Here is a 27635-nt window from a genome sequence, read left to right on the forward strand (position 1 = left end):
TCTGTCTCTATCCCAGTCTCTCTCTCTCTCTATCCCAGTCTCTCTCTCTCTCTATCCCAGTCTGTCTATCTCTCTCTCTATCCCAGTCTGTCTATCTCTCTCTCTCTATCCCAGTCTGTCTATCGCTCTCTCTCTATCCCAGTCTGTCTATCTCTCTCTCTCTATCCCAGTCTGTCTATGTCTCTCTCTCAATCCCAGTCTGTCTATCTCTCTCTCTCTATCCCAGTCTGTCTATCTCTCTCTCTCTATCCCAGTCTGTCTATCCCAGTCTGTCTATCTCTCTCTCTCTCTCTCTATCCCAGTCTGTCTATCTCTCTCTATCCCAGTCTGTCTATCTCTCTCTATCCCAGTCTGTCAATCTCTCTCTCTCTCTCTATCCCAGTCTGTCTATCTCTCTCTCTATCCCAGTCTGTCTGTCTGTCTCTCTCTATCCCAGTCTGACTGTCTCTCTCTCTCTCTATCCCAGTCTGTCTGTCTCTCTCTCTCTCTATCCCAGTCTGTCTGTCTGTCTCTCTCTATCCCAGTCTGTCTGTCTGTCTCTCTCTATCCCAGTCTGTCTGTCTGTCTCTCTCTATCCCAGTCTGTCTGTCTGTCTCTCTCTATCCCAGTCTGTCTGTCTGTCTCTCTCTATCCCAGTCTGTCTGTCTGTCTCTCTCTATCCCAGTCTGTCTGCCTGTCTCTCTCTATCCCAGTCTGTCTGCCTGTCTCTCTCTATCCCAGTCTGTCTGCCTGTCTCTCTCTATCCCAGTCTGTCTGCCTGTCTCTCTCTATCCCAGTCTGTCTGTCTCTCTCTCTATCCCAGTCTGTCTGTCTCTCTCTCTATCCCAGTCTGTCTGTCTCTCTCTCTATCCCAGTCTATCTTTCTCTTTCTATCGGTCTACCTATCTATCCCAGTCTCTCTCTCTACCTCTCTCTATCCCAAGTTTCTCTCTCTCTCTCATATTCTCTCTCTCTATCCCAGTCTGTCTGTCTCCCTCTCTATCCCAGTCTGTCTGTCTCTCTCTCTATCCCAGTCTCTCTCTCTCTATCTGCTTCTCTCTCTCTCTCTATCCCCAGTCTGTCTATCTCTCTCTCTCTATCCCAGTCTGTCTATCTCTCTCTCTCTCTATCCCAGTCTGTCTATCTCTCTCTCTCTCTCTCTATCCCAGTCTGTCTGTCTGTCTCTCTCTCTCTATCCCAGTCTGTCTGTCTGTCTCTCTCTCTCTATCCCAGTCTGTCTGTCTGTCTCTCTCTCTCTATCCCAGTCTGTCTGTCTGTCTCTCTCTCTCCATCCCAGTCTGTCTGTCTGTCTCTCTCTCTCCATCCCAGTCTGTCTGTCTGTCTCTCTCTCTCTCTATCCCAGTCTGTCTGTCTGTCTCTCTCTCTCTATCCCAGTCTGTCTGTCTGTCTCTCTCTCTCTATCCCAGTCTGTCTGTCTGTCTCTCTCTCTCTATCCCAGTCTGTCTGTCTGTCTCTCTCTCTCTATCCCAGTCTGTCTGTCTGTCTCTCTCTCTCTATCCCAGTCTGTCTGTCTCTCTATCCCAGTCTGTCTGTCTCTCTATCCCAGTCTGTCTGTCTCTCTATCCCAGTCTGTCTGTCTCTCTATCCCAGTCTGTCTGTCTCTCTATCCCAGTCTATCTCTCTCTTTCTTTCTATCTATCTATCGGTCTGTCTATCTATCTATCCCAGTCTCTCTCTCTCTCTACCTCTCTCTATCCCAGTTTCTCTCTCTCTCTATCTATCTCACTCTCTCTTTCTCTATCCCAGTCTCTCTGCCCAATCAGGGCTCCTCTCTCTCCGGGGTGACCGCTCGGCAGCCAATCAGCGGCCTTGTTGCTGTTGCTGGGGAAGGCCTCAGACCTCGGGCTCGAGTTGCTGTTTCTCCCCGGGGCCGCGATGGGGCTGAACCGGGCTAAGTACGCCCACATCAGCCGTTACGTGGAGAAACTGAAGCCCAACAGAGAGGCTCTGAGAGATCTGAGGAAGCAATTCCCCAGGTAAGAGATAGAGAGAGTGTGATAGAGACTGGGATAGAGAGAGAGACTGGGATAGTCAGAGAGAGAGAGAGAGACTGGGGTAGAGAGAGTGAGTGACTGGGATAGAGAGAGAGAGACTGGGATAGAGAGAAAGTGAGAGTCTGGGATAGAGAGAGAGAGAGAGACTGGGATGATGGAGTGAGAGAGAGACTGGGATAGAGAGAGAGAGACTGGGATAGAGAGAGAGAGAGAGACTGGGATGATGGAGTGAGAGAGAGACTGGGATGATGGAGTGAGAGAGAGACTGGGGTGGAGTGAGAGAGAGACTGGGATAGAGAGAGAGACTGGGATAGATATAGAGAGAGCGAGAGAGACTGGGATAGAGAGAGACTGGGATAGAGAGAGAGAGAGAGACTGGGATAAAGAGAGAGAGAGAGACTGGGATAGATATCTAGAGAGACTGGGATAGATATAGAGATAGCGAGAGAGACTGGGACAGAGAGAAAGAGAGACTGGGATAGAGAGAGAGCGACTGGGATAGAGAGAGAGAGAATGGGATATATATATATATAGAGAGAGAGAGACTGGAATAGATACAGAGAGAGAGACTGGCATGTAGAGACAGTGAGAGAATGGGATATAGAGAGAGAGTGACACTGGGATATATAGAGAGAGAGTGACACTGGGATATATAGAGAGAGAGAGACTGGGATATATATAGAGAGAGAGACTGGGTTAGAGAGAGAGAGTGGGATATAGAGAGAGGGGGAGACTGGGATATAGAGAGAGACTGGGATATCGAGAGAGAGAGACACTGGGATATAGAGAGTGAGAGAGACTGGGATAGAGAGAGAGAGAGACTGGGATAGAGAGAGAGAGAGAGACTGGGATAGAGAGAGAGAGAGAGAGACTGGGATCGAGAGAGAGAGAGACTGCGATAGAGTGAGAGAGAGAGACTGGGATAGAGAGAGTGAGACTGGGACAGAGAGAGAGAGTGAGACTGGGACAGAGAGAGAGAGTGAGACTGGGACAGAGAGAGAGAGACTGAGATAGAGAGAGAAACTGGGATTGAGATGGAGAGAATGAAAGACTGGGATAGAGAGAGAGAGAGAGACTGGGATAGAGAGAGAGAGAGACTGGGATAGAGAGAGAGAGAGAGACTGGGATAGAGAGAGAGACTGGGATAGTCAGAGAGAGAGAGAGACTGGGATAGAGAGAGAGACTGGGATAGAGAGAACTCCTGCAATGATGTCCTGGAGCTGAGATGGCTGACCAACGACCTTAACAGTCTTCCATTGTGATCGTTGTGACCCTAACCAGTGAAAAGTTTTCCTCCTGATTCCCAGTGACTCCAGTGTTCCGATGGTTTCTTGATGGCACACTCTGTCAATTGCGCCCTAGATATCAAGGGCAGTCACTCTCACCTCACCTTTGGAGGTCTGCTCTTCTGTCCATGTTTGAACCTGAGGTCAGGACTGAGTGGCCCTGGCGGAGTGCGAGCTGAGTGTCCGTGAGCAGGTTATCACGAAGCAAGCGCTGCTTGATGGCACTCCTCATGTCTTTATTGATGATCGAGAGTAGACTCATGGGGTGACTCATGGTTGGCAAATTGGCTCAGTTCTGATGAAGAGTCATCTACATTCAAAACATTGGCTCTACTGTCTCTCCATAGATGCTGTCAGATCTGCTGAGATTTTCCAGTATTTTTCTGTTTTTGTTTCAGGGTCCAGGATCCGCAGCGTTTTGTGTTTATCTGGGAATTGGCTGGGTTGGATTTGCAATCATTTAGGCAAGTGGGGAATATTCCATCATACCCTGGTGGACAGGCTTTGGGAAGTCAGGAGGTGTTGGTTGCCAAAGACTGCTAGCCTCTGTCCAGATTCTATAGCCACAATACTTGTATGGCTAGTCTAGTTGTGTTTCTGGTCAATGGTAACTTCCAGGACTTTGATAGTGAGGATCCAGTGATGGTAATGCCATTGAATGTCATGGGACGATGGTTAGATTCTCTCTTGTTGGAGGTGGTTATTGCCTGGCACTTGTGTGACGTGAATGTTACTTGCTACTTGTCAGCCCAATCCTAGAACATAGAACATAGAACAGTACAGCACAGAACAAGCCCTTCGGCCCACGATGTTGTGCCGAGTTTTATCTGAAACCAAGATCAAGCTATCCCACTCCCTATCATCCTGGTGTGCTCCATGTGCCTATCCAATAACCGCTTAAATGTTCCTAAAGTGTCTGACTCCACTATCACTGCAGGCAGTCCATTCCACACCCCAACCACTCTCTGCGTAAAGAACCTACCTCTGATATCCTTCCTGTATCTCCCACCACGAACCCTATAGTTATGCCCCCTTGTAATAGCTCCATCCACCCGAGGAAATAGTCTTTGAACGTTCACTCTATCTATCCCCTTCATCATTTTATAAACCTCTATTAAGTCACCCCTCAGCCTCCTGCACTCCAGAGAGAACAGCCCTAGCTCCCTCAACCTTTCCTCATAAGACCTACCCTCCAAACCAGGCAGCATCCTGGTAAGTCTCCTCTGCACTCTTTCCAGTGCTTCCACATCCTTCTTATAGTGAGGTGACCAGAACTGCACACAATATTCCAAGTGTGGTCTCACCAAGGTCCTGTACAGTTGCAGCATAACCCCACGGCTCTTAAACTCCAACCCCCTGTTAATAAAAGCTAACACACTATAGGCCTTCTTCACAGCTCTATCCACTTGAGTGGCAACCTGCATATTGTTTAGGCCCTTCTGCATTTGGGCATGGACTACTTCAGTATCTGCAGAGATGTGAATGGTGCTGAACATTATGCAGTCATCAGCAAACATCCCACTTCTGACCTTATAATGGAAGGAATGTTATTGGTCAAATAGCTGAAGATGGTTAGGCCTAGGACACTACAAGCATACAATACAATGGCGTGTTTCCCCAGTGAAGGTGCGTCTTTACCTCCACAGGAACTGTGCTGTTGTCACTCCTACCGATACTGTTATGGACAGATGCATCTGCGGCAGGCAGATTGGTGAGGACAAGGTCAAGTATGTTTTTCCCTCTTGGTTCCCTCACCACCTGCTGCAGACCCAGTTTAGCAGCGATGTTCTTTAGGATTCAGCCAGCTCGGTTTGTATTAGTGCTACTGAGCCACTCTTGGTGATGGACGTTGAAGTCCCCACCTTTGGAAGTATGGTGGGGCTGATGAGAAAATGATGGAGTATTTGGTGGAAGCACTGGAAGATGTAGGTGTGACAGTGAGAAGACCAAAGACCCAATTAATGGACTGTCAGTTTGAGCCTCGGGAAGAAGATCAAAGTGAAGATGTAACGATTCTGGGTCTAGACTTGAAGAAAGTGAGTAGTTTGAAGTACATGAGGGTCAGTGGTGGCTAAAGATGAAAGTATGGAAATTAAGCAGTGGATTAGCTCTGGTTGGAGTAATTGGAAGAAATGCAGCAGTGTGTTATGTGACAAAAATGTATCGCTGAAACTGACGGATAGTTGTGAGACCAGCCTTGTTATACAGTGCAGAAACTGGGGCAACATCAAGGAGGGAGGAACAACAACTGGATACTAATGAGCTGCAGATGCTGAGCTGGGATGTGCAGGGTAACAAGGAAGGACAATATAAGGAACCTGCACATTAAGGGATCATTGAAGATTGCAGGAGAATTGAAGAAAGTAGTTGAGAAGAGATTGAAATGATTATGGTCAGCTGTTACAGAGGGAGAGGAAATGCGGTGAGGCAAACGAAGGAGTTGGGACTTCCAGAAAGGGGAAGAGGAGGAAGGCCAGCTGGAAAGGTGTGACATAGAACATTACAGCGCAGTACAGGCCCTTCGGCCCTCGATGTTGCGCCGACCAGTGAAACCAATCAAAAGCCCATCTAACCTACACTATTCCAATATCATCCATATGTTTATCCAATAACCATTTAAATGCCCTTAATGTTGGCGAGTCCACGACTGCTGCAGGCAGGGCATTCCACGCCCTTACTACTCTCTGAGTGAAGAACCTACCTCTGACATCTGTCCTATATCTATCACCCCTCAATTTAAAGTTATGTCCCCTCGTGCTAGCTATCACCATCCGAGGAAAAAGGCTCTCATTATCCACCCGATCTAATCCTCTGATCATCTTGTATGCCTCTATTAAGTCACCTCTTAACCTTCTCTCTGACGAAAACAACCTCAAGTCCCTCAGCCTTTCCTCATAAGAACTTCCCACCATACCAGGCAACATCCTAGGAAACCTCCTCTGCACCCTTTCCAATGCTTGCACATCCTTCCTATAATGCGGTGACCAGAACTGTACACAATACTCCAAGTGCGGCCGCACCAGAGTTTTGTACAGCTGCAACATGACCTCCTGGCTCCGAAACTCAATCCCTCTACCAAGAAAAGCTCACACTCTGTACGCCTTCTTAACAACCCTATCAACCTGGGTGCCAACTTTCAGGGATCTATGCACATGGACACCGAGATCTCTCTGTTCATCCACACTACCAAGTATCTTACCATTAGCCCAGTACTCTGTAATCCTGTTACTCCTTCCAAAGTGAATCACCTCACACTTTTCCGCATTGAACTCCATTTGCCACCTCTCAGCCCAGCACTGCAGCTTATCTATGTCCCTCTGTAACCTGCAACAACCTTCCGCACTGTCCACAACTCCACCAACTTTAGTGTCATCCGCAAATTTACTAACCCACCCTTCTACGCCCTCATCCAGGTCATTTATAAAAATGACAAACAGCAGTGACCCCAAGACAGATCCTTGCAGCACACCACTAGTAACTGAACTCCAGGATGAACATTTCCCATCAACCACCACCCTCCGTCTTCTTACAGCTAGCCAATTCCTGATCCAAACTGCTAAATCACCCTCAATCCCATGCCTCCGTATCTTCTGCAATAGCTTACCGTGGGGAACCTTATCATGCAAGACTTGTCGAGAACCATGCAAGACTTCTCGAGAAAGTGAGAGGGCATGGGATCCAAGGGGCTGTTGCCTTGTGGATCCAGAACTGGCTTGCCTGCAGAAGGCAGAGAGTGGTTGTAGATGGGTCTTTTTCTGAATGGAGGTCGGTCACCAGTGGAGTGCCCTAGGGATCTGTTCTGGGACCCTTCTTGTTTGTCATTTTCATAAATGACCTGGATGAGAAAATGGAGGGATGGGTTGGTAAGTTTGCCGACGACACGAAGGTTGGTGGTGTTGTGGATAGTTTGGAGGGATGTCAGAAGCTGCAGCGTGACATAGATAGGATGTAAGACTGGGCGGAGAAGTGGCAGATGGATTTCAACCCGGATAAATGTGTAGTGGTCCATTTTGGCAGGTCAAATGGGATGAAGGAGTATAATATCAAGGGTAAGACTCTTAGCAGTGTAGAAGATCAGAAGGACCTTGGGGTCCGGGTCCATAGGACTCTTAAATCGGCCTCGTAGGTAGAGGAGGTGGTTAAGAATGCATATGGTGTGCTGGCCTTCATCAATTGAGGGATTGAGTTTAGGAGTCGGAAGATAATGATGCAGCTTTATAAGACCCTCGCCAGACCCCGCTTGGAGTACTGTGCTCAGTTCTGGTCACCTCATTGCAGGAGGGATGTGGAAATGATTGAAAGGGTGCAGAGAAGATTTGCAAGGATGTTGCCTGGATTGGTTGGCATGCCTTATGAGGATAGGTTGAGGGAGATCGGTCTTTTCTCCTTGGAGAGACGAAGGATGAGAGGTGACCTGATAGAGGTGTACAAGATGTTGAGGGGTATAGATCGGGTGGATTCTCGGAGGCTTTTTCCCAGGGCTGAAATGACTGCTACGAGAGGACACAGGTTTAAGGTGCTGGAGAGTAGGTACAGAGGAGATGTCAGGGGTAAGTTTTTCACTCAGAGGGTGGTGGGTGAGTGGAATCGGCTGCCATCAGTGGTGGTGGAGACAAACTCGATAGGGTCTTTTAAGAGACTTCTGGATGAGTACATGGAACTTAATAGAATTGAGGGTTATAGGTAAGCCTATATATAGCCTAGGTAGGTAGAGACATGACCGGCGCAACTTGTGGGCCAAAGGGCCTGTTTGTGCTGTATTTTTTCTATGTTCTAGACGCTTTACTGAAATCCATATACACCACATCAACTGCTTTACCCGCATCCACCTCTTTGGTCACCTTCTTAAAGAACTCAATAAGGTTTATGAGGCACGACCTACCCTTCACAAAACCGTGTTGATTATCCCTAATCAAATTATTCCTTTCTAGATGATTATAAATCCTATCTCTTATAATCCTTTCCAAAACTTTGCCCACAACAGAAGTAAGGCTCACTGGTCTATAATTACCAGGGTTGTCTCTACTCCCCTTCTTGAACAAGGGGACAACATTTGCTATCCTCCAGTCTTCCGGCACTATTCCTGTAGACAATGACGATATAAAGATCAAAGCCAAAGGCTCTGCAATCTCCTCCCTAGCCTCCCAGAGAATCCTGGGATAAATCCCACCCGGCCCAGGGGACTTATCTATTTTCACACTTTCCAGAATTGCTAACACCTCCTCCTTATGAACCTCAATCCCGTCTAGTCTAATAGCCTGTATCTCAGTATTCTCCTCGACAACATTGTCTTTTTCCTGCATGAATACTGACGAAAAATATTCATTTAGCGCCTCTCCTATCTCTTCAGGCTCCACGCACAACTTCCCACTATTGTCCTTGACTGGCCCTAATCTTACCCTAATCATTCTTTTATTCCTGACATACCTATAGAAAACATTAGGGTTTTCCTTGATCCTGCCAAAGACTTCTTATGTCCCCTCCTGGCTCTTCTTAACTCTCTCTCTTTAGGTCCTTCCTGGCTAACTTGTAACTCTCAAGCGCCCTAACTGAGCATTCACGTCTCATCTTTACATAAGTCTCCTTCTTCCTCTTCACAAGAGATTCAACTTCTTTAGTAAACCACGGTTCCCTCGCTCAACAACTTCCTCCCTGCTTGACAGGTACATACGATGAGAGACTTGGAAAGAGAAATGGGTGACTGACAGGAAGAGATGGAGAAGGACAATAAACTAGCATTGTGGTGACCCCAAGTAAAATGGGAAGAGCTGAAAGCGGAGAAGATGAGGAATTCCTTCTCAAGAGAGTAGTTAGTCTTTGGAATTCTTTTCCACAGAGGGCAGTAGCAGTTGCATAATTGAACGTATTCAAGGTTGAATTAGATGGATTTCTGATCTACAATGAAGTCAGGAGTTGGGGCAGGGGCGGTGGATTTGGGAGAGTAGAATTAAGACCACAGTCTAATCAACCATGGTCTTATTGATTGGTGTAGTATCTTGATGGGCTGAATGGCCTACTCTTACTTCTCTTTCTCTGATCTTATGAGCTGCTCCATGACTACTGAACAGCTTTTTCCCCATTGGATCCCTTACTGATCAGTCCTTACTCTCAGAACAAATGACTCTGGTGTAAATGCACAATGTGATCAAATGCTTAGAATTAATTTATTTAAAGCTGAAAAGGACTGAAGAGAAATTCGGGATTTAGCAAGTATCCCCCTGGTATTAATACTTATAATAGCTGTTCACTTTAATTTAATTGTTTGTTATAAAAATTCGTTACATACTTTGCAATAATTATTTCAGAATTTTTTATGCTAAAGATTCACCCATCTGTTTTAATCTTCAATTCATTACATAGGCCGTCTGCACTGAGTTCAGGTTACAGCACCAGTAGAGTGAAGCTGGCCCCCACATGTTTAATTTCTATTCTTTTGCCTCGGATCTATTGACATCCCATTCCCTTTGTGTGCATGTGTGTGGCATCTCACTGCCAATATTTCTTTATAAATTGCTTCTAAGCAAACTCCTCCCACTTCTAATTGATCCCTAATTCACTTTTTCCACTCAAGATGCTATGTAACATTGTTTGGACAGATATGGCGAGCTCAATGTGTGTCCCCTATAACGGTCTCCTGAAAAGATCATTTTCATTCAACTGTGATCACTGAATGACGGACAATGCAGCAGCCTACTAACAGCTTGGGGGACAGCAGTTAGTAATTTTATAGGACTGCAGAGATTTGGACCCTCCTGATACTTAACCAGCCAATGTTTTAATTATTGTTTTTTAGCATATTGCTAGATTTATTAAAAGCAGCTTGTAGAAATGCTGCATTCATTATTTCTGCGGAATTTCTCTAAGTGGCTGAATGTCAACCTAAAAAAATGTTTGTAACTTTGTGGTTTGACTCATTTCTAACTTGATTTTATGCCAACATTGAGATTTCTCTACTGTTGATAACTTAAAAAGAAAATTCAAAACTAATTGTTTGTAGATATTAAAGTTATCCTACTTCCTATCTAAGTTGCATCCTTATATTTTAGGAAAAGAACTGGCTGAAGAGGCACTAATTGCAAAATGTTTTTGTGATTTATGTGTATATATTGTATGTTGGCGTTTGGGGTGTGTACTGCCCTTTAAGAGTGCAGGTAAGGTGACCCCTGTGCAATTAGCTCCTCCCGGTGTGGGACCCTGTTGGGCAGTCTTAGACCTGACTGTAAATGAGTGCGCACCTTCAATAAAGAGATCGCAGTGTTCAAGTTACCAAGCCTACCTCATGGTTCTTTATGCACCCATAGTCCATAGGGGCATACATAATAACTGGCTACAGGGCTGTTTCACAGCCTACGTATTCTGCTGGTGTTCCATTTTGGCAAAGGGGGAGGAGATAGAGCATCATTCTGGGACTTTGTAGGACAGCACAGGAAAAGAACCACAGCATGGCAACGCCGTGAAGAACGGGTAGAGTGTTCTGACTGCCGCAACTTCATTTTGAACAGTCCGTCCAGGGGGAGGCAAGACTTGCCTGAGAGCTGACCGAAAACGTTGCTGGAAGTGGGCACTGAGGGGACTCAGGCTGCAGGCGGCTATCAGCAATGGCGGGAGGAGGCTTTGGGCCTATACTCATGTGGAAGCGGGCTCTGAGGGGACTCTGGCTGCAGTCGACAGCGGGGAAGGAATCTTAACCTCGATTGTTGAAGGAACGGCCGTTGTGGGAGGCAGATGCCATGGGGTCTCGGGCAGCGGACGGCTTCTGGCGATGGCGGGAGGAGACTTCAGGCCTACACTTGTTTGGCAGGAAAAACTCCTGCTGGGAGAAAAACAAAATGGCTGTCAGATTCAGGACCATAGGCCACTTGATGAAGAGGCAAAGAGCTGGATACCTTATAGAGTGCTTCAGTGCTTATCTGGTGGCAGATAATGTGGGTGAGGACCTGGTAGTACCTGTTTTCTTGAGTATCATAGGGAGCAAGACCTTTGCTGTTTTGAGGAGTTTGCTACAACCTGACAAATCGGATGAGAAGACTTGCCAAGAATTGTGCGATGTATTAAAAACTCATTTCGCTCCAAAGCCATTGATGATTGCAATGCATTTTCAATTCTACAAACGCAACCAACTCTAAGAGGAGTCGATTGCTCAATTTGTGGCAACTCTGAAAAGACTGGTTGAGCACTGCGAGTTTGGAAACAGACTCGAGGATGCTTTACAGGACCGGCTGGTTTGTGGCTTCTGGCATGAAGCCAGTCAGCGGACGTTATTGGCTGAAAAGAATATATAGTTAAGTCTTTGTTAGAGATAGCAATTTCCATGGAATTATCTGCCACTGAAGCGGCGTAGTTGGGTATCAGTGCCCGGGTACACAAGGTACCAGAAACCCTGCAGATTTCGGCTTTGCAACTGCAATGCCACCAACGTGGCAGGACAGGCCACAAGGAATCAAATTGCTGGACCCGAGAGGCCCAATGTCGCAAGTGCAAGCGAGTTGGTCACATTGCCAGGAATTGCCGGGTGCAACTAAACCCAGGGAGAGGGGGGAAAAAAGCTCCAAATTGCCAGCAATGGAGAGTAGGGAGTTAGCCGGGTCTGCAGCGGAAGCAGATAGTCAGAGAAACAAGAGTTCAGACTGAACATTCTGTCAGTATGGGGTGAATCCGATCGGTTCTGTGTTCTCCCTAAACTGGATGAGAAAACGGGGAGAATGGATGTTAATATGGGGGCTGCTGTGTACTTGCTACTGGAATCAGTATACAGGGAGAAATTAAAGGCCCTGCCATTAAAACCTGCAAAGATCACATTACGAACATATACACAGAGTGTATGTGGTTCCTCTCAAGGATTACGTACTGCTGAAGGTACGGTTGAGAAACCTATGTGCAGAATTGCCACTATATGTGGTGAAAGGCGAGGTACCCTGCTTTATTTGGATGCTACACTCCTGGTTACAGAAGTTGAAATGGAACTGGGTCGTGGTAAGTAGGTTGGCAGATTCAAACACTAGGTTATTGGAAAAATATAAGGATATCTTTCAAGGAACCCTTGAAAAATTGAAGGGTGTCAAGGCTAAATTATGGCTGAAGCCAGAGGCTTCTCCAAGGAGCTTAAAGGCAAGTCCAGTACCGTATGCCATTAGGCCTAAGGTGGGGGCTGATTTGGAACGGCTGGTTGGGGCATTGGAACCAGTGACCATCAGTGAATGGGCCACCCCAATTGTTCCACTCGTGAAATCAGATGGATTGGTGAGAATCTGTGGGGATTTTAAAGTGACAGTAAACCCAGACCTGTGTGTGGACCAATACTCACTTCCTCTCATAGAAGACCTATTTAGGAGCCTGGCAGGAAAGAAATTCTCCAAAATGCACCTCTCGCAGGTCTATTTTCAGATGGGGGGGGAAGTGAACGGTTCACAACTGCTGCTAATGATAATCTCACACGGGCCTTTTCCACTTTAAGTGGTTTCCCTTTGGCATTACGACAGTTCCAGCTCTGTTCCAGAGAGCCATGGACCAAACCTTGAGTGGATTGACAGGAGTCCAGCATTGCCTGGACAATATCTTGGTTACGGGATCGACAGATTCAGGAGGAGCATTTAAAAAGCTGGAAAATATCTTCGAGGTTGCAGGAGCACGACCTATAAGTCAAGAGAGAGGAATGTGAGCTCTTCAAAGACTCCATTGAATACCTGGGTCATGGGTTACACAAGGTGTCTAAGAAGATGGAGGCCATCATGAAGGCCCAAGACCAGACAACACCAGTTGATGTTTTTGGAACTTGCTAATTACTACGGCAAGTTCGTTCCGGATCTGGTGACAGTGTTGAAACCGATGTACCGGTTGTTGGGGAAAAGACAGCAGTGGAAGTGGACAAAAGAATGTGAGGAGGTCTACCTGGTGGTAAAGCAGGTAAAAGATGCAAAGTTACTGATGCAGTTTGCATGTGACACCTCACCTTATGGGGTTGGGACTGTCCTGTCTCATATTATGCCAAACTAGGAAGAAAGACCCATAGTATTCACTTCTAAGTTGTTGACAAAGGCTGAGGAAAATAATGCACAGGTGGAAAAAGACGACTTGGGCATCGTCTTTGGTGTCAAGAATTTTTATCACTTCCTATGTGATAGGCATTTTCTTCTTCTGACAGACCACAGGCCGTTGACATCCATCTTAGGACTGTACACTGGGATACTATCCGTGGGGCAGCTTGATTGCAAAGGTGGGCGTTGGTGTTGTCAGTCTATTCATAGGAAATCTGGTACCTCCAGTCTGAGAAACATAGCTATGAGTATGCTCTGTCAAGGCTACATTTGCCTGGAGATAAAGATGCTCCCAGCTGGAATCTGAAGGTAATATACTTCACACAGGAAGATAAAGTATCGATAACCACTAACCAGGTACTGAATGTCACCCGGAACGATCCAATTATGAGCCAAGTAGTGCACCTTGTCCTGAGAGGGAGACCGTATTGCAGAAACCACCTAGAATTTCAGCCGTATACGTCCCGAAGATGGGAGTTGTCCATATTGAATGAATGTTTAATATGGGGTATGAGAGTCGTCATTCCCCCATCCTTCAGAGGAAAGGTGCTGGAACAGGTGCACCAAGGGCACCCGGGGGTGGTGCAAATGAAAGAATTAGCAATAAACTATTTTTGGCGTCCGAATGTAAATGCACAAATTGAAGAAAAAGTGGGATCGTGTGACTCCTGCACTTTGGTACGGAAGGTGCCGCCCTTGATGCCTCTTCATCTGTGGGAATGATTCCAGTAGCCATGGCAGCGAATCCACATTGACGTTGCTGGACCAGTGGAAGGGCAGATGCTCTTAGTGGTAGCGGATGCCCACTCTGCAAGTGGCCGGAGGTCGTGGCTATGAAGTCCACGTCAGCGGAGTTAGTGCTGGAAAAACTTGATGAAATATTTGCCTGGTTTGGCAATCCAGATCAATGATCAGTGACAATGGATCCTAATTTGTGGCACAAGATTTTGCTGAGTACATGGAGCACCACACAATCAGACATGTGAGGTCAGCACCATATCACCCGGCGATGAATGGTCTAGCGGGACAATTTGGTCAGACTTGAAACTCTCTCTGAAGTCGTCGCAAGGGGAGGGGTTGTTAGCCCAGCGGATAAATACCTTTCTGAGTATGTACTGAAACACGCCACATGCGACAACCCCAGTACTTGCCGGCTTTGTTAATGTTCAACCAAAAATTGAGAACCATGTTTAATCTGCAGCCGGGGGAGTCCCAAAACATGGATGAACAGAACCAAGAGAGACAGATGGTCAGAAGAGCAGGAAGTGCGAAGTTGAGGACTTTTCAAGCCAGGAATTAGACTTCTAGAGAGAAGTTGGTACCAAGGCTACCATTGTTACACAAATGGGACCTTTGTCCTACGCAGTCCAGACCATTAGCTGGTAGGGAGAAGACATGCGGACCATTTGGTCGCAGCAGTGCATCAGAGGTGAGAAGCCCCACAAACGATGAGACCGTCCACGATGGGTTATCCAAGCCAAGTAATTCAGAGTCAGAGTGGGTCACCCCAAGGTGCATCTGCGGCACCAGCCACCTGCGGTCCATCAGAAAGAGACACTCCTACTGAGAAGCAGGATCTTCCAGAATCCTGGGAGACTACTCTGAAATGAAGAAACAGCCTCTACGAGACGGCCATCACCCTGATAAAACTCATTGGGTGGGAAACCATAAAATCCTGTCCGAGGGTAACGGATCTTTCTGTGATCCGCCCCTTGCCTGCTCCGATTCCCGTGGCAAGCGGGACAGTAAAATTCTGGCCATTATGTCCATGTGAACTGTCTTAAGGGATTTTATGTTGGGGACTGCGGTAGTTTGCAATGCTCTGTATAAATGGTAGTCATTATATGTAAATATGTTCTTCCTTATTTGTATATATGTTCTCATTTTTGGAAATTTTGGATTTAAGGTGTGATATATGTGTATATATTGTATGTTGCAGTTTGGGGTGCGGACTGCCCCTTTAAGAGTGTGGGTCAGGTGACCCCTGGGCAATTAGCTGCTCCCAGTGTGGGACCCTGTTGGGCAGCTTTAGAGCTGACTGTGAATGAGTGCACACCTTCAATAAAGAGATCCCAGTGTTCAAGTTATCAAGCCTACCTCGTGATTCTTTGTGCACTCTTAGTCCATAGGGGCAGAGATGTGTTTTCAGTGAAAAATGGAAAAGAATCACTTGCTGATGTTGCAGAATACAAATCTGATGAACAGGTTTTCTCAGGTGCAGTAATCCTGTACTGCAATATTGTGAAGATAGCTAAACCTGAAGTTCTTCTTTGTTGTTGGGAAAGGATGTGCTATTTACCAACTTGTTTGTTGGTGCCTGCTCTGGCTTAAAAGAAATCGATTCCCAAAATAATGCAAACAAAAGTCTACTGCATAGCACAAGACTGCCTTTTGCGTGACTTTTGCCCAATGGAACACTCCAGTGACATTGAGTGTGTAATGAAGCCTCTATTTTGTATTGTAATATTTGTTGAGCACTTTAAGAACACTTGATTGTACAAGAAGAGGACTCATTTGCGTCATCTTGTGATCCAGTGATTTGGTGGGGCGGGGGTGGGGTGCTGCAGGGATGGACTGTTGGACTTTGCCTACCACTCTTTCTCCTCCATATATGCAATATATTCTATCTAATATTCAGGTTGGCAACATGTGACAATGGCCAACAAGAGCAACAATAACTTGACTGAGTAGACTGAGACTATACTCATTGGAATTCAGAAGAATGAGGGAAGATCTTATAGAAACATATAAGATTATGAAGGGGATAGAAGCAGGGAGTTTGTTTCCATTGGCAGATGAAACTAGAACTAGGGCCCCCCCTCAAAATAAGGGGGAGCAGATTTAGGACTGAGTTGAGGGGGAACTTCTGCACCCAAAGGTTGTGAATCTGTGGAATTCCCTGCCCAGTGAAGCAGTTGAGGCTACCTCATTGAATGTTTTTAAGGCAAGGATAGATACATTTTTGAGCAGTAAAGGAATTAAGGGTTATGGTGAGCGGGCGGGTAAGTGGAGCTGAGTTCACAAAAAGATCAGCCATGATCTTATTGAATGGCGGAGCAGCCTCAAGCGACCAGATGGCCTATTCCTGCTCCTGCTCTTAGTTCCTATGTTCTTAGCTTATATTCATGTAGCGCCTTAAACATAATAAAACAATCCAAGATGTTCACAGGAACAATAGCCAAATAGTAGGTAACTGAGGGTCCAATGAGAATGAGAAACTTGGAGAAATGAGTAAAGAAATAGGCTTGGTGTAATTAATGGGATGAAGCTGAAGAATCCCCTGGTTTCATGGCTTCCACTGAGAATTTTAATAAAGGTCGTTACAGTGATACTGGATACATTAGTTTTGATCGTCCAGCGTTCCCTAGGTTCTGATACCTTCCCCTTGGATTTGGAGGTAGTAAATATAACCCTGATATTCAAGGAATAATCTATTATTAGGAGCATGATAGCTGGACATTCAGAAAATCATCATACGATTGGGCAAAGTCAACACAGATATACAAAGAGAATTTGTTCTTGACAAATCCTGTCGAGCTTTTTTGAGATAACATGCATTTTGGATAAGTGGGAACCAGTGATTTAATGTATTTGGATTTTCAAAAAGCATTCCATAAGTTGCCATACAAGGTTATTTTACACAAAACGGGGGTGGCACAGTGGTTAGCACTGCTGCCTCACAGCACCAGGGACCCGGGTTTGATTCCCGGCTTGAGTCACTTTCTGTGTGGAGTCTGCATGTTCTCCCCGTGTCGGCCTGGGTTTCCTCCGGGTGTTCCGGTTTCCTCCCACAGTCCGAAATACATGCTAGTTAGGTACCGGAGTGTAGCAACTAGGGGATTTTCACAGTAGCTTCATTGCAGTGTTAATGTAAGCCTACTTGTGACACTAATAAATAAACTTATAATTAGGCTCCTGCAATTGGGGAAACATATTAGTATGAATTGAGAATTGGTTAATGAGCAGGAAGCAGCAGGAGTAAGTGGAGTATTTTCAGATTTGCAGTCTATAACTAGTGGGGTATTGCAAGGATTAGTGCTTGGGTCTCAGCCATTTATTGATGACATAGATAAGAGGGACTGTGTGTACTCTATCCAAGTGTGCTGACAGTGCAAAATTAGACTATAAGAAGAACACAAAAGCGTCTTCAAAGGGATAAGAATAGGTTAAGTGAGTGGGGAAGAGCATGGTATAGGAAATATAATATGGCGAGCTATGAAATTACAACTTTGGTAGATTAAATAGAAAAGCAGATTTTTGTTTAAATAATGAGAGACTAGGAAATGTTGGTATTCAGAGGAGCTTGGGTGCCTTGGGCATGTGTGACAAAAAGTTAACATACAGATACAGCAAGCAATCAGGGAAACAAATGTATGGCAGTGTTTATTACTGTGGGATTGGAGTGTAAGAGTAAGGAAGTCTTCCTGCAACTATGTAAGGCCTTGGTGAGTTCACACTTGGAGTAGTGTATAAAGTTTTGGTCTCATTACCTAAGGAAGAACATTGTTGCCTTGGAAGTAGTACAGCAAAAATTGACTAGGCTAATTCTGGGATGAGGCGATTGTCCTGTGAGGAGAAATTGAATAGGTTAGATAAGAGAGGTGATTGTATTGAATTATAAAATTCTTAATGGGCTTGAAAGGTTAGATGCTGGGAGGATGTTTTGCTTGGCTGGGGGGTTTAGAACTAAGGGTCACAATCTCAAGGGGTTAGCCATTTAGGATTGAGGTGAGGATAAATTTCTTATACTCTGGAATACCAAGTGTTATGGGAAATTGCAGGAAGGTGGAGTTGAGCTAGTAGATCAGCCATCTTAATAAATGGAAGAACAGGTTCAAAGGGCCAAATGGAAATCTCCTTATTCCTGTGTTCTCACAGCTGTGTCCTGCTTCAGGAAGAATTAAAATTCCCCTCCACAGACATTCAAGGAAGCTCTGTATGATGAAGGGCTGCCTTTTGGACCACTGCAGTCCATGTGGTACAGGTACGCCCACAGTGTTGTTAGGAAGGGAGTTCCAGGATTTTGACCCAGTGACACTGCAGAAACAGAGATATAGTTCCAAGTCAAGATGGTGTGTGGCTTAGAGGGGAACCTTCAGGTGGTGATGTTCTCAATCGCCTGCTGCCCTCTTGCATCTATTTGGGATAGGCTGTGGGTTTGGAAAGTGTTGTCAAAGGAGCCTTGATGTGTTGCTGCAGTGCATCTTGTAGATGGTACACATTGCTGCCATTGTGTGTCGGTGATGGAGTGGGGTGCCAATCAAACGGGTTGCTTTGTTCTAGATGGTGTTGAGCTTCATGAGTGTTGGAATTGCACCCACCCAGGCAAGTGGCGATCATTCCATCACACTCCTGACTTGTGCCTTGTAGATGTGGAGAGGCTTTGCAGTGTGAGTTACTTGCCACAGAATTCTCAGCCTCTGATCTGTTGTTCTTGTAGCCACAGTATTTATATGACTGGTCCAGTTCAGTTTCTGGTCCCTACCCCCTGCCTCTAGGATGTTGAGAGTGGAGGGATTCAGAATTGGCAATGCCATTGAATGCATGAAATTGTTTAGATTCTCTCTTCTTGGAACGGGTCATTGCATGGAATTACTTCAAAATATTATATGGTTTCCGTAAAGTTAGAAAATATTGTGACAAATGGAGGGTAACGGTTCCTTTTTACTGAAAGGTCATGGGAAATGGACACAATATGCTGAAAGTACAATATAGGCCGGAATCCTGAAGGAGAGAAATAGAATAAAGTTTTGGGAAGGACACCCACTAAAGTGTGCTAAAGTCCTACTTTTTCAGATACTGATCAATACCCTGTTATTTCCGACTATTTGCTTTTTTGGATTCCGTTATTCTCTTTATAACTGGAAAATAGTACGGTTGAGAGGGCTAGAATACAAGAGCAGGGATGTACTTCTGAGGCTGTATAAGGCTCTGGTCAGATCCCATTTGGAATATTGTGAGCAGTTTTGGACCCCATATCTAAGGAAGGATGTACTGGCCTTGGAAATGGTCCAGAGGAGGTACACAGGAATGATCCCTGGAATGAAGAGCTTGTCGCATGAGGAACGGTTGAGGGCTTTGGAGCTGCACTCGTTGGAGTTTAGAAGGATGAGGGGGGATCTTATTGAAACTTATAGGATACTGCGAGGCCTGGATAAAGTGGACGTGGAGAGGATGTTTCCATTAGTAGGAAAAACTAGAACGAGAGGGCACAACCTCAGGCTAAAGGGACGATCCTTTAAAACAGAGATGAGGAGGAATTTCTTCAGCCAGAGAGTGGTGAATCTGTGGAACTCTTTGTTGCAGAAGGCTGTGGAAGTCAGGTCATTGAGTGTCTTTAAGACAGAGATGGATAGGTTCTTGATTAATAAGGGGATCAGGGGTTATGTGGAAAAAGCAGGAGAATGGGGATGAGAAAAATATCAGTCATGATTGAATGGCGGAGCAGACTTGAAGGGCCGAGTGGCCTAATTCTGCTCCTATATCTTATGGTCAGTTTTTTTTACAACAACAACTCTTGGAAACAAACAATGGAATGTTTGCAAAGTCCTTTTTTTAAACAATTCCTGATGTCGAAAAAGCCCATTTGTAATGAAACGTTGGCATTACCAGTATCCTTGCTAAATTCCAAATCCTGGAAGTCCTTATTAAAATTGCAGAAACAAACACCTGGTTTTTTTTATAGGTAGAATGGGAGGAGTGTCTCTATATATGGTGAATTTTGGAAATATTTTGTGGCTGGTCTTAATATATCGAGTCCTGCTTAAATGTTATGAACTTTATATTAAAGGCCTGCATGTAGAATTTACTTTTATTTTATTAAGTATTGCTCTTAACTGAGCTGATTTTGTAACATTCAGGCTGCAAAGATTATAAATTGTACCTGATGTTTTTATGAAGTTAGCCAAGAGTATTTTTACTTGCAGCAGAGTTATTCTTTCAGTGATGAGCTTCAATATCTGCATGTAATTAATGTCTTGTGCACATCTAGGCGTAGTTTTTTTTATTACTTTCTCAGGTTTCAGGAACCACACAAAAACTAATACAGTTTTAAGGCCCTGATGGGAAGGACTCCTGCCACTCTTTACAGTGCCTGCAAAATATATTTTCTATGTCCGATCAGTATGCTATACTCTGGGGGTTTTGTGATAGGAATGGCAGGAAATCACGCTTCAAGACATAACGGATTGACTAGGCCATCCATCATTTGTTAGCATGCGTTGAGCACAGGGGCTTGTGATTTAGTAAATACTTCAGAGATGAATAGAGCTGCTCACATGGGAAGCTATCACTGTCCTTCAGCAGACTAAGACACAGATTCATGCTGAGAAGGACGTCCAGCGGCAGCTCATCAGTAACTGGTCTGTCACAGTTGGTGGTGGCCACCGACCATTCACAGTATATTAAATGCATCTTTAATATCTGCTTGAGTAGATTTAATGAAGAAAATTCTGTTTCTATACACTAACTACAGTTTCCCCTTGTGTTTTATGCAAGGAAATACAGTTAGCAGAATAGCACTGTAACAGAAATACCAGTCCAGCAGCTTCAGGATAGAAATGTATTTTTACATTTGTGCCTTGAATGCAGGAAAGGCGCAGCGATCAAATATTGCCACAGATAATTCAAACAATTTATTTTTTGGGGTAGGAGGCTGAGGGGAGGCTGATTGGCTGCAAATTAAAGATCAACAATGATGTGTTTAAGGCCTGCACAATGCTAATGGCTGTCGGGTCATGTAACAAATAATTTGGATATCTAAGACATCTTGCTATAATTACCTTCGTGCTGAGTTTTATTCTGTTGGAGTAAAACTTTTATATCGTTTACTGACATTTAAATAGCTGAAAAATTACCATTGACCCTTGAAACCTTGTCTCGAGAAACTAGTTAATTTCCTTTTAAATTGATATATTTGACATCTCACTACAGTTTACCAATGATGAATTTGAAAGTACATTTTCGACTAATACTATACTTTGAGATTAATTTTCGTACTTGGCCTCTTATTAGTTTAAACTAATTTTGTCAAACATGGTCTATGGGACAATTTATTATGTATCTCTTACCCATTCTAGTAATGACAAACAATTCTTGATGTAAAACTTTTACCCCCCAAGTGACTAAATTATCGTTTTGGATCTAATTTTTAAAATATTAACTTCAGCTATGTTTAGTAATTTACAGTTCATTTATAGGGATGATAAGGATATTAAAAGTGAACTTTGATTTTTTTCCCCAGTTTATTACCTTCTGTCTTCTTTGGTAGAATTACGTATGAATTTTAAATTCATCTTTGCTGTATAATTTTAGATAAGGTCATGTGCCAGCGAATACAACACAAAGCAAAGTTCCTCAGCTGTGCAGTATACGTAACACAGATGTTGGGGTGTCATCTGTCAACTATGCTACCCTACAGAGTTAAAAGTTCTAGAGGGAAAAGAATTCGACACAGTGCTGTCACTGTTACCCTTTCACAATTCGACAGCATGCAAATTGTGCACCTCCTGCTTAGCTGCACTGTCCTGTCTAGTGTCTACAGAAACTGGAATGGAAAGAGTGCAGCTAGGACTCAGAGTAGTGACAAGGGTACAGCTATGCTGGAGATTTGAATTGGAGATTGTCTGTAGTCTGAAGCTTTGGTAAATCTCCCAATGGTGTTGCAGAAATTCCCGCAGGTTTCTGTCCAGGGAGAGGCCTGTTCAGTCCTTTTCTGCCCCCTTGAATGAAGTTTGATCTGAAGGTACCCTGCCTGTATAACTGCATTCAGTTCAATTTGCATACATCCCCAGAGTCCAACTGGCAGATGCTTTACTCTTCGAAATGTTTAAAAGAAAGTGCAGAACAAGAGATTGCAGGAGCTCCGTGTACAGTCCCAGAACGTTTTGGAAATGGCTAATATGCAGTTTTCATCAGTGCTTAGGCGGGGCACAATATGGTGCCTGTGGTTCACTGGGGAATATGAATGTTGATTAAGCATGCTTTCAAGCTTTGAAATTCTGAAGTAGTGTCAGAATAATGGATGTTGAGCAAATGTCAAGCATTTGTTAATTTCTCTGTTATTTGGGGTTTATCTACCATGATCAATCAAATAAACTAGTGCTTTTCTGTTGTGGCATGTGCCATTGATATGGTGATCAGTTAGCTGTTAAGGCTATTGTCTTCCTTGTTGCAGAAAAAAGCAATGTATATTTAAGAGTGCAGAGGATAACAAAACCTTTTCAAGCAGAAATATTCCATTTGCACAGATTTAATTTACAGCGCAGTAATGTTATTTGTAAAAGTGCATTTTTAATTTTTCCATGTAATTCTATTTTTATTTTTTAAATAATGTAGTAGTTGGATAACTAATGTGTCTAATTTCCCAAATGAATACCATTTCATAGTAAACATTGGGAATTAATGTGCAATATTAAATGCATAAATTTAGGAGCAATACAAATGACACGTGTAAAATGTACTTAGTATGTTGCGGAGAGTTGGAACTCATTTTTTTACTTGCATGCTTAAACTTGCAAAGGTACCTATTCACACCTGTACGTGACTAAACTCGAGTTCCTTTTCCTTAACTGGAATCAGATTTGCAATGAACACAACTGTCATTTACAATCAATTATGGACCCAATTGCCGTCCTTGGACTGTTACGTATTTAGCCAGGAACGATTGGGACAGCACAACTTGTGGGGCAGGGGAACAAAATTGTATTTGATCTTTACATGTGGATTTTGTTTTCGTTCTGTAAATCTTGTTAAGGTTTATTTTACATCTTGTGCGAGTCTGCCTACTTTGGAAAGACCAGGAAAGTGAGCATCTTTGGTCAGTGCTGGTTTTAGTTGATCTTAGCCATTTCTGTGATGGGAGTGTCACATTTAGCTTCATTATCCCTAGATTAGGAAAGGGAAAAAAGTGAGGGATCCCATTCTTCTTATTTATTCTCCATGGAAATACATGTGTGTGGATATTGATGGGATTCACTCCACTCCCTGTACCATCCATGGTCGAATAGTTTGTTTAGGCTCACGCACATCTGAATGAATTACAAGAAAGTGGTCATTGCGTTGGGAAAGATGTTCTATTATGAATTTGTGCTTTGACGGGCAGAGGGAAGTAATTTAGAGGAGTACATACAATTTGCGATAGCTGTAAATATTTTACTAGTTATAAACGATAGTCTTAATGTATAATGCATTCTCCAAAATAAAACAAGTGATTGTAAGCTTTAAGTCAGCAGCTTGGGGCTTTTCTCTGTATACTCTGAATGGGAACAAAAGGAAAATTCTAACTTTTGTTGTCTTTTTAGTTGAGTAAACCTGCCACAGTCTTCGCAGTTGCTTTTTTAATAGAATGGAAGTTGAAAATAGTTTCAGATCCTAACCTTATTGAGATCAAGATGATAAAGTGATGTTTGTTAGTTGCATATTTGCAGTGATATTTGGGAGCCATCCCTGAATCTGTCCATAATTTCCCCTTCAAGAGCACAGTTAAGCACAGTCATTTGCATTAAATGCACCCAAATGCAAAATGCATACTTAAAGTAGCAGCAGGAGCCTCATTTTCTCAGCAATAATTTACTCCGTGTAGATAGCCCAGTGGTGGTTTCATAATAAATTGCTTGTGAATCAGAGTTTTCAATGTAGCAGATTTTAAATACAGGAAAGCTGCTATTAACCTCCTTTTAGGGTGAAAATCTCTTGCAATTTAAAATTTAACTTCTAGAAATGAATGCATGCGCTATAGGTAATTGCAGTAAATACGTATTCAGAATTATCTGCAAATATTTCGTAGACCTTTGTTTATGTAGCAAGACATTTACAAACCACTCAAAAATGCATAAGGAGGACAAGCAATCTGAGAGTATTAAATCGGCAATTGGTAGTTTGAAGGCAAAACAAAATAATTATTGTCAAACTACTTTATTTGGGGCAGGAGTTTCATGAGAAAAATCAAATTTTTGTTTTGCAGTTATAATATTCCAGATAAAATTTGTTTTCCCCAGTAAATCAGTTTTCAGATTGAATTTAGATGTTTGGTTTTACTGTAGATTAAAAAGTCTTTGCCTCTTGCATCCGGGAAGGCGCAACTATTTTACCTATGTGCAATTCTATTCATAATAGCCACTTCAGTAGCTGTGTGACATAGTGGGTGTGGAGTTTCCTTTAATTAACTATTTATCTGTAAACCTGCAACATCGATGTCACAGTTGCTAATCGCCTTGTGTCATCATGCATCAAGGAAGTGGGGCATTCTGACAGAAATTGCTTGAATCAGAACCATCTCTAATACCCTCACTCACGTCACTCACTCTATAATATATAGGAAACAGCAGTAGGCCATTTAGCCACTCAAGATTCTTCCACATTTAATAAAATCATGGCTGATCTGTATCTTAGCTCCATCCACTTGCCCTGTCTCCTTATTCTTCTTTACCTTTGTCTAGTTTAGTAAAAATCTTATTGATCTCAGATTTAAAATTATTAATTGAGCCAGCATCTCTCTTTTTGAGAGAGGGAGAGTTCCACATTTCTGTCACCTTCTCATTGAAGAAATGCTTCCTGCCGTCTCTTCTGAATGACCTAGCATAGTTTTTAAGCTTTCCAAGATTCCTTCCCAGTGGAAAATGTTTTCCCTATCCACCCCATCAATTCCTTTCAAAACCTCAATCGAATCACCCGCAGACCATCTATATTTCAGGGAATATAGGAGTCTAGTTTATGTAGTCTCTCTTCATAACCTAACCCTCAAGAATTCTTGTAACATTCTGAATCTGCACTGCACTGCACTTCTTCCAAGGTCAATATTGATAGGAGATTAGAAAAAGACCCCAGTTTTTTTATGGGACCCCTCATCCAATCAGATATTGGTACAAGTCAATGTCCCTTCTGTGGGGGAAAAAGACAGGGGTCTCACGCAAACCTTTTACTAGTGAGTATGGAGGAACATTACTATGCTGCCGCTATTTGGCTGTTTGTGTTATTATTGCTTTTTTTTCCCAAGGAAAGTTTATGCACTTAAAGTAAAAATTTAAGTGTGTTGAATTTCTACCACAAAATACTACAGGCATTTGTAGAGTGCTCTTATTTACACCAAATGTTAGTAAAATGGTACAGAATTATATTTGCACACTAGTGTATTAGTAAACAAATTTGTATTCAAGCTAGTTAATTAAAAACCTGATTGGGAAAAGGCTAATGCTGAAAAGATGAAGTCAGTCCCTTACCTGAATTTCCATTCCAGGTGAAAGTATTCAGATTTTTCTAGAGTTAAAAATAATCTTTAAACACTGGACAACGAGTTCCCTAATATATTTAGAATAAAGTATGGTAACGTTCTGGTTTATTTTACCAATTGGAAGGTGTAAGACCGAATCATTTCTGCTCAAAATTAAGCTATAGATGTGCCTTCCTCCTTCAAAGTTTTGTTTTAGTCAACATATTGGAAAGTGAAGGATGTACAGATGAAGGTAAAATGAGTGAATTTCCAAAGCATTGAAAGATCAGAGGAGTAATGATACCACCAAAATTACAGAGATAACTGATAACTTTTTTTACCTTATGAAAGTAAACTAGGGAACCTACACTTATCCATAGTAATAAATTGGTGATGAAACTGAATTTACTGAGCTGGATGTGACGTACTGATTTATATTCAAATTACAGGCGCAAGTCACATTGAATTATTTTTTCAGGGGATTTAAGTTTCGAGATGGCATACATACTTGTGGAGAAATGTGTACGTTTTGGTATTTTTGAGTTTGTTTTTCATTGGTCATCCAGAGTCAGAACATTAAAAGTGAAACTTGAGGTCAACACAAAGCCTTTGAATCCCTGAGCGGGCATTCAATAGTTTATGTTGTAACTATTACATTGAGTTCATTTATTTTCCCAATAAAAATTTATTGATGTTGCAGTGTGATATTTCACTTGAACATCGCTTTTGAAACTATTTGAAGTAATTGAAGTATTTCTCCACAGTTCGCTTTGCTGCAAAGTGATTTTAGCTTGACACTGATGCTACAGTTGTATCGCTATTCCAGAGCAGGGTTCCATCTCTTGCCTGGTGTAGCCAGCACATCTTCTGCAGTGGCTTCTCTGTCTTATGTATGCAGGGCTAGATCAGATAGGCAGTTGTGTTGCACTCCTAACTATTCAAATTTTTGTCTTGATACTCCTGGCATACTGCTTTATGCAGCAGGGGAGAGCTGGAAACGATGAAAATATAACCATTAAATGTTTTTTAAGGAAGGTGTGATTTTGTTTGTGTCAATTTCAGTCACTCAATGAAAGCAACAAGCATTTCCAGGTCAGGAAGGGCATGAAAGGATGTAGACTGAAGTCTCAATAATGCACTTAAGGCACCTTTGACTTAACATTGTCATGTGCTTTCCCCATTCCCACATCTAGCATCTGTCTGAGTAACATGGCCGTGTTGTATCATGTGTCCATGCCCACTGAGAACTGGGTTGAGATGACCCAAATTCATTTCACATCACAGGTGACGTTCAACCTATCTCCCCGGTTGGATTTGAACTTGTCCTGGGGGAAAGGCCAGTCTCTAACTGATTGTGCTACTCCATTCCCATTGCTCCTTAAATTTTATCTGTAGAGACAGGATAGGAATAAAAAGTTTTAGTTATGCAATGTGTAGGGCATGCCTGGCTGCGGCCCACACTGCAGAAGTGAATTATGGTTCACTTAGTTGTCAGGGGCAATGGATACAAAGTTTTATTTTCGCTGTGCTTTTGCTCTATAATGTATGTAAACCTTTTCATAGAAACCCTACAGTACAGAAAGAGGCCATTCGGCCCATCGAGCCTGCACCGACCACAAACCCACCTAGGCCCTACCCCCATATCCCTACATATTTACCCACTAATCCCTCTAACCTACACTTCACAGGACACTAAGGGCAATTTTTAGCATGGCCAATCAACCTAATCCATACATCTTTGGACTGTGGGAGGAAACCAGAGCACCCGGAGGAAACCCACACAGACACGAGGAGAATGTGCAAACTCCACACAGACAGTGACCCAAGCCGGGAATCGAACCCAGGTCCCTGGAGCTGTGAAGCAGCAGTGCTAACCACTGTGCTACCGTGCCGCCCTCTGTCAATATAAGAGTTGATTTACAAGGTTGGCACTTTCTGTAGCCAGCTTATGTATATAATTAGCTAAATTAAATCAGTAATATACATTATCCTACAGTGATGTGCTGACTCCCTTACGCATTGCATTTTGTAGTACATAATTTATTAAAATTTGCCAGAAAGTTTTAATGTAAAAAAAATCTTGCACATTTAGGGATTAAGGTGAACTTTTTTT

The 27635-nt window shown here is 43.4% G+C and overlaps 1 protein-coding gene across 7 annotated transcripts in view; it reads left to right on the top strand.

The window, feature by feature from the left end:
* The first annotated feature begins 1794 nt into the window (after positions 1–1794).
* The window catches only part of cdin1 (CDAN1 interacting nuclease 1), a 135663-nt gene continuing 109822 nt past the window's right edge, over positions 1795–27635 (top strand). For 2 of the 7 annotated variants that reach the window (XM_078233278.1, XM_078233280.1), the window contains exon 1: positions 1795–1976. Coding sequence is in view for 1 of the 7 variants with exons in the window: in XM_078233277.1 (XP_078089403.1) it covers positions 1876–1976 (101 nt within the window). In the remaining 6 variants the exon portion in view is untranslated. The remainder of the gene's footprint in view (positions 1977–27635) is intronic. The other 5 variants (XM_078233279.1, XM_078233284.1, XM_078233277.1 and 2 more) reach the window with 4 other exon arrangements.

The sequence above is a fragment of the Mustelus asterias genome, chromosome 18, assembly GCF_964213995.1.
Source record: "Mustelus asterias chromosome 18, sMusAst1.hap1.1, whole genome shotgun sequence".
Classification (NCBI taxonomy): domain Eukaryota; kingdom Metazoa; phylum Chordata; class Chondrichthyes; order Carcharhiniformes; family Triakidae; genus Mustelus; species Mustelus asterias.